This window comes from Octodon degus, unplaced genomic scaffold (assembly GCF_000260255.1).
Source record: "Octodon degus isolate 3935 unplaced genomic scaffold, OctDeg1.0 scaffold00070, whole genome shotgun sequence".
Taxonomy (NCBI): Eukaryota; Metazoa; Chordata; class Mammalia; order Rodentia; family Octodontidae; genus Octodon; species Octodon degus.
This window is the reverse complement of record NW_004524646.1, coordinates 3,454,120-3,461,812: the sequence shown is the minus strand read 5'-3', so window position 1 is coordinate 3,461,812 and position 7,693 is coordinate 3,454,120. Positions and strand designations below refer to the sequence as shown.

At 51.0% G+C, this 7,693-nt stretch overlaps 1 protein-coding gene across 1 annotated transcript in view; it reads left to right on the top strand.

Moving 5' to 3' along the window:
- Ccdc88c (coiled-coil domain containing 88C) overlaps nt 1-7,693 on the top strand; it is a 138,886-nt gene that overhangs the window by 14,048 nt on the left and 117,145 nt on the right. The window contains exon 4 of the mRNA XM_012515582.2: nt 685-785. Coding sequence (XP_012371036.2) covers nt 685-785 — 101 coding nt within the window. The remainder of the gene's footprint in view (nt 1-684; nt 786-7,693) is intronic.

Below are 7,693 nucleotides of genomic sequence, written 5' to 3'. Positions count from 1 at the left end.
CCCCTTTGTTGGTGCACCGGGCGGTGTGTGTGTGTGGGGGGGGCGCAGCAAGTGGCTCCCGGCGCGGCCGGGGTCCGGGTCCCGCAGTTCCCAAGCTTCCTAGTCCCGGAGCCCGCGTCTCTGTGGTGCGCCCGCCGCCGAGCCCGCCGCACTCATGCCGGCCCGGAGCTGAGCAGGGACACCTGCTCCCGCCTGGCGCTGGGCTGGCGGCCCGGCCACAGGGTCCGAGCGGTCACCATGGTCCTCGCTGTAACCACTTCCCAGAGGGACTGCTTTTCTTTTTTACCCTCGTGGAATTGCTGAACCCCAAAGACCAACCGGTGGATGGCCGTGACGGGCGGGGATTGAGGGGCCGAGTGGGAACAGAAACGGGCTGGGTGGGCGCCCTGCTTTCCGATGGATCTAAACGTGAGAAATTTATTGAAAAGTCCTATTTATTTATTTATTTTTCGCTCTGGAACGCCGGCGAAAAGCGGCAAGGAAGTTTTCCTCCTCTGGCTTGGCGTCCGTTGCCGGGCGCGGGGAGGGGACAGAGGCCTAGGGAGGAAGGTGGGCTTGGTACCCGCCGAAGGGTGCAGCGGCTGCAACACCCACGCGCTCCAGCCCGCTTTGCCCTGGCGGCCCGAGACCGTTTGTGCCTGTGGGTGACTTTTGGGCTCTCTCTGCTCTTCCACCTCCCTGCAGGTGAAAACTTTCGGCTCTTTCGGAAGCGGTCACCAGGACAACCTGACTATGTACATGGACTTAGTGGATGGCATCTTTTTGAACCAAATCATGCTGCAAATGTAAGTTACCTGCTCTAGAGCGGAGGTGAAGAATGGTGCTTTAGGAGCTTAAAAGTGGAAATGTAAGGGTGCCAGGGCGGAGGGAGATTAGTGAAGACTTTGGGACTACACTGTGGAAGTTCGTTTGGATGCAGGAAATTTGGAATCGGCTGTCACCTACATGGTGTAGATAGTGCCTTTGACCTCAGACTCAAGAATGTAATTTTGGTCTGAGCAGTGAGGTGCAAAAGCCCCTTTTCTTTTTTGGGGGGGTCACAGAAGTGTAATGGAGAACGTCCGGTTACAGGAAGTGCCGGGGGTGGGCTGAGAGCATCCGAGGGTGACTGTAAAGTTTCGTTCCAGGTTGGGTGCTGGTGCTTTTGAGGGCCTTGCGTTTCTTTTTCTAGTTTCTTCACAGCCAGTGCAATCAGTTACGTGTCTTCTTCAGAACTGGGTTTAAAGTCACTGTTAAATGAGGAGAGAGGGGCCGGGGATATAGTTCAGTGGCATAAACCCCTGCCTGACAAGTGCAAGATCCAGAGTTTGATCCCTGATACCGCCAAAAAAAAAGAAAGAAAGAAAGGAAGAAAGAAATGAGGGAGCACAGTGAGGCCAACGCCGGGGTGCCCTTTTGGAAATGGGTGGCTTAAGCGGGGTGTTGGTGGAAGTTGCCCTGCACGCCTGTACCTACAGTGGCCCACATCCTTTCCGGTTGCCGTTTGAGCTTTTGCCTGATTGACAGCTTGCTCCCAAGGAGGTGTTGGCCTCCACTGCTGCCTTATGTGTTTAACTCGGAAACTGCATATTGCAGCTGAGAGTCAGGATGATTCACCGGAGGCGAGGCGCTTAAAGCAAAATAAAACACCCTAATGTGCTGCGTGGATCAGCCCCCACCTTCCCCTGCTCAGGAGGAGGGGTGCCTTGGCCTCCTGTTAGCGCCTGAATCCATTAGCTGATGAGAATCTGGCTTCCGCTTTGGCTGTCCAGGGGTGATTTAAATAGATTCTACCCTAAAAGGTCTGTTTTAAGATATTTTCTCTTTTTGTTTTTGTAAGTTATTTGGTGTTGCGCTGTGGGAGAGACTGCCATCTTAATTTTTTTTTTAAAGTTGTCACTGATCTTACCAACCTTCAGTGTTAGACTAGATTCTACCAAGAAAAATGTGTTGTGAGCACTGGCTGAGCTGCCCAGAGAACGCTGATGAAAAGGAGTTTTTCTGAGACTGCCTCAGGGCTGGTTCTAGCCTGGTCAGCCTCCCTGCTCTGACCGCTGGACATGGCGGCCTTGCTGGACTCCAGTATTGCTGGGCTCCACCAGTGTAGCAAATTTCAACCTGTCCTTCCCCATGCCCCAGGCTTTAATTAAGCACCCCCTCAGTTCCCCCAGCTTTTGCGTTCATCTTATATGTTCCTGGGATTGGGGAGAACAAGAGTCCCTGGACTGCTTCTCTTTCTTCCCTGACCTTTGGAATTCCGGAGAGGTTACTGCTTGCTTGTAAATCAGAAAAGCCTGTAGGACCTTTCCTTTGAGAAATGCCAGCTCATCATTTGTTTGCACTTGGCCAGTGGCTAAGTGCGGTTGGAGGGCCTCTCTGCTTCCCTGGTTATCTGAAACTTGTTTTCTTTCCTCTGGGATTAGCCAGGGTGATCATGCTGGAAGTGGGAAGTCTGTGGCTTACCTGGGCCCAACTGTCTGGGTCAGGCACAAAGGATGGGAGGATGAGTGGCCTTGGGAACCAGAAGAGGGGAGCGTGGGTGAGCACAGGGCTCCCTGGGGCCTGTGGTTTCGTCGGGGTTAGAATAGCCCTGCTGCAGGTAGCAGGTGGCCGAACAGTGTTTGCCTCTGCAAGTGGGCAGAGATCGACACAAAGCAGGCACTGGGGAGCTCTTGGGGGCGGTGGGCACCTTCTGTGGAGTATGACTCATATCCGAAACTGTTGCAGCTGTAACTTACATTACAAGGTAGCACGCATTTTGTGTTTGTAAATTGAGTTATGTCAGTTAGAAAACAAATAGGTATACTTGTATACTCATAATCTCAGTACTCTGGGAGACTGAAACAGGAGGACCCAGGCTGGGTAATTTAGTAATTTAGTGAGATTGTCTCAAAATAAAAATCAAAATGGGTTGGATATGTGCCTCAGGATGAAGGCCCTGGGTTCAATCTCCACTACAGCAAAAAGGGGAAAAAAGGAAATGAATAGGGTCGGAGTGCGGCTCTGTAGATGCATGCTGACCTTGTGTGTGTGTGTGTGTGTGTGTGTGTGTGTGTGTGTGTGTGTGTACAAGTTCCTGGGTGTGAAAACCAGCAGCACAAGAATGAAATAGTGGAGAAGAGAACCCAGGCCCCAGCGTGGGACAGCCTAGGTTACCAGCCTGGGCTTGAACTCCAGGTGAACCCCCTATATTCCTGGGCCTATTGCTCAGTGCCTCCGTTTCCTCATCTGTAAAATGGGAAGTGAAGTTCTTCCTCGAAGCCATGGTTGTGTGGGGCTGGAGTGGTATGCACACCTGGCAGCAGCAGGAGGATCACAGGTTCAAGGCCAGCCTGGGCAGCTTACTGTGAGACCTTGTCTCAAAAAAAAAAAAAAAAAAAAAAAAAAGTAAAAGGATGGAGGTATCATGCAGGGTGGGGTGCTTGCCTAGTGTGCAAGGCACGGGGTTTGCCCTGTAAAGGAAAAGATGTTTTGAAGATTAAATAGAGCGATGTGCCAGCTTTTAGCTCAGTGCTTGGTGCTGGATGGATCCTGGGATCAGTGACTTAGTAGGTGCCCGAAGGACTCAAAAGAGGTGTGGAGCTTGCTGTAAGTTTTCTCCAGGTTTACCTTTCCCTCCCTCATGTTCTTAAACCCCTAAATTATTATTACTTTTTAATTTTTTTTAAAAAGCATGTATTTGATACAGGGTCTCGATACGCAGCTCAGACTCGCAGTGCCCCTCCTGTCTCAGCTTCCCCAGCGCTGAGATTGCAGCGCAGTATGCTCGGGGTTCCGGTGCCCACACGGCATGCAGTACGGGGAATGTACCCAGGGCCTTGCGCTTGTTAGGCAGGTGCTTGGACCGCAGAGCTGTCTCCCCAGCCTCCCCTAAGTTACTGCACTGTCCTCAGCAGCAGCTCTTGCTGATGGGGTCCAGCAGACCAAGTCGTGCCCAAGTCCTACCCCACATCTATCTGACTCTGCCCTTTAGCCAGGCCTTAGCTTCCCCTTCTACCAAGAAGTGAATCTAGCTGTCAGGCTGTTGTGCCCGGCCAGGGACCTGTTCTGATCATGTCTTCAGCTTGGAAGGCATGGAAGAGCCCAGGCAGTGTCCCTGTGGCTGCGGGTTGGGTGCTGGGTGGCAGAGCTCAGATAGGCCGTTACCTAACACTCCGGAGCCATCTGGAGGCTGCCTGGGTCCTGTGACTGCCATTGTCTCTGGCAACCCTAGAAGGTTGTGGTAGTGTCCCCTGGCCCTGGCCTCACAGTGACATCAGCGCCACCTGGAAGCAGGAAAGCCCTGTGGGCTCAGCTTTCAAGGCAAGCTCAAGTCTAGAATTCCTGAATGAGAGGGTGGCATTGAGTGTCTTGGAAGAATAGGTGGGAGCCTGTGGAACGGGGCCTCCCGGAGCCTGTGGCATGGGCCCTCTGGGAGCCTGTGGAACGGGGCCTCCCGGAGCCTGTGGCATGGGCCCTCTGGGAGCTCAGGTTCTGGGTACCAAGCACGGATGAGCTTTGGATGTGGTTTGTGGTCTTCAAGGAGTTGTTTGAGGGCCTTGACCCTAGCCCCAGGCTGACAGATTCACCTCCTTTGCCCACCACTTACCAACCTTCCCTCTGAGCCTCAGTTTCCTGATGGGCAATAAGGGGATTGAGCAGTGTGGTTGTGAGGAGGCCGAGGTAAGACGATGCAGGTAGATGTCCAAAACTGCCAGTCAGCTACAGATTCTGCAACTAAGAAAGCAGATACCTACGAGTAATCCTAGCACTCTGTGGGCTGAAGCAGGAGGATCCTAAGTTAGGGGATGGCCTGGGTTTAGCTACTTAAGACAACAGTATCCCAGAAAAGAAGAGCAAAGACCCCTGGGTTCAACCACCAGTACTAAAAATATAACAAAAACTTAAAGGGCATATACCTGCTGGTTGAATGAGTTTGTGCTGGCGTAAAATGGAACAAAACTTCTGTATTGCAATTTGAGTCGTTCTCTTCTGTCTCCCTCACTCCTCGCATGGTGGGGATTGGACCCCGGATGTTCTTGACGAGTGCTGTGCCACTGAACTACACCCCTGGCCTGACCATCTGCTCTCTTGGTCCTGGCATGCGGCACGCTGCATAAGGGGCTCTGAGTTCGAAAAGTTTCGTGTTCAGGCCTGGTATAGTGCTCCACGCTCATCATCGCCACAGTTAAGAGAGGCAGAGGCTGGAGGATTGCAGGCTTCAGCCCAGCCTAAGCAGTTCAGTGAGACCCTGTCTCAAAATTTAAAACAATTAAAAAGGCTGGAGATACAGCTCAGTGCAGAGGTCTGGGTTCAGCCGCCAGTGATCCCTACCCCCTATTTCATGTTCATTTATAGAATGGGAAAATTCAGATGTGAAAAACAAAAGTTGCCTATAATTTTGTGATGTAGAGGTAATGAAGTTAGAGTTCTGGTTCCTTTATGGTCTATATTAGTGTCCTGGTGTATTTTTATACAAATAAGGTTCATGCTGTTTTCTAGCAACCTTTCTTTTAAAACCATGGATGTATCTTTTCGGTACGGCAACACATAGTTCCCTTGATTTAGTTTGGAAGTTTGGACACTGGCTTTCACAAGGGGAAGGACAAGGTTGCTAGATTCTCACCTTCTAAAATTCTAGTAGGAGGGGGCTGGGGAGATGGCTCAGTAGAATAAGCACTTGCCTGACAAGCGCAAGGGCCTGAGTTTAATCCCTGATTCTGCTAAAAAATAAATAAAATAAAATTCTAGTAGGAGCCAGGTGTGGTCACCGTACCTGCAACCCCAGCACTCTGGAGGCTGAGGCAGGAGAATTGTTACAACTTCTAGACCTGTTGGGGCTCCATAGTGAGCTCAGGGCCAGCTTATACTATACAATGAGACACTCAAAAAACAAAATGAACTCTAGCAGGAGTTCATTTCCTTTTTCCACTTAGTGGTTTTGATGTGAAGGAGCCCTGGGAGCTCCATGGTTTGGATCGGGGACATGGCAGCTTCACAGCAGCTGCCGTGTGCACCTACCTGTCTCCTTCTGCGGTCCTTACATCCTGCGTGCGGACACCTCAGGCTGTCGTGTGGAGAGGATGCTGGTTCTCAACAAGGACTTGGGACAGTACTCGTAGAGCGGCTTGTCACGTCCCTCTGGCATACAGAGCCGGGCTGGTCCATGTTGACTAGTGTAGCGCCTTTCAGGGCTGGAAGGCCCTGGTCTGTTTTGCAGATGAGCACACTGAGGCCTGGAGAACTGTGTCCAGTCCTGCAGCCAGGACTGGCATCTGAGCCACCTCCCTGGCTCCATTTTCCTGCAGCAGAGAGGTGTGGAGTAGGGTGAGGGTAGAGATGGCAAGCTGCCTTCCTTGCCCAGCATTGGGACTTCTGTTTGGAGGTGTCCCCTGACACCCCCCCTTGACTCGGGGGGGCCCTAGTTAAATGAGGGAGTACTAATGATGGCAGTAATTGGTCTAATTAGCCATACAGGTGCAGGGCTCTTGTGGCAGTTAGCTGTCTTCCCAGAAGAGGCAGAACAAAAGCAGGAACGGTCAGAGGTGTCCATGCTGTGGTGGAAGGGACACGCGTGTGTGGGGGGACTTTGCACACGAGTGGGTGTGCACTGTGGCCCAAACTTCAGGCCCCTGCCACTTGAGGTGGCCCCGTGTGACTTAATGACATCTGGGACTGCAGTGATGGTAAAACAGACACAAGCCCCGCATGGTCTCGAAGTTCTGCTTTATTGAGCCATGCATTTGTCACTGGGGAGTTGACTTCTTGTCTCCTAAGGTAGCTACAGTCAAAGGGGAGGAACTACATCTGTATGAGAAATTATTATTATCTTTTAGAAAAATTATTTTGTAATGCTAGAAATACATCTGCAGGTAGAAATGCCCCTGTGATTTAAATTCTGAACACCACCTCTTTTCCTAAATTAACTGGCACGGTAAACCTTTACTTTTTTTCATTAATGAATGGCTCAGCCACCACAGTCCCCTACTGTGCAGGAGGGTAAGAAACGCTATCACCTGACAATTGAAAAGAAGTTTTCTGCTTGCCCAAAGGGACCCATGGGACTTCTATTATTTTAAAAAATCATTTACTTATTTATGTATTTATTTGGTACAAGGTCAAGCTATGCAGCTCAGACTCGTAGTGATCGTCCTGTCTTAGCCTCCCCAGTGCTGGGATTATAGGCATGTGCCACCACACCCGGTCTTGGTGGTCGGCTTAGTGACCGGGGCTGGCATGGCATGCGGTACTGGGGATCGAACCTGGGTCCATGTGCTTGCCAGGCAGGCGCTTAGACCACCAAGCTATCTCCCCAGCCCCATCATGGGGCTGTTTCAGGGGACACGAGATGACAGAATGAAGTCTGTGGCTGATTGTTCCGTGCAAAAGTGTTTGAATACTGATGACAGGGCCTCGAGACTCACTGTGGAAGGAAATATTTGCTTAAAAGTTGAACCTTACTAGCCTGTGTTGCAAAAAAAGTGTTATGTTTCTAGTATCATCTGGAATTATTTCAGTGTGTAGACTTTATTGTTTCTCGGTTTCCTGTTAATTGTTGGCTGTTGGCCTCAGGGCATGGAGGTTTATTTCCTTGCTTCCCCCCAGCTGCCCCAGGAGGCCCCGCACCTTCACTGCAAGGCTTCAGTGACAGATGAAAGGGCAAGACACAATGACAGGCACTCCCAACATGAAACAACTATTACAAATTACCATCTGCAGTGCAGTAGCTTAGTTC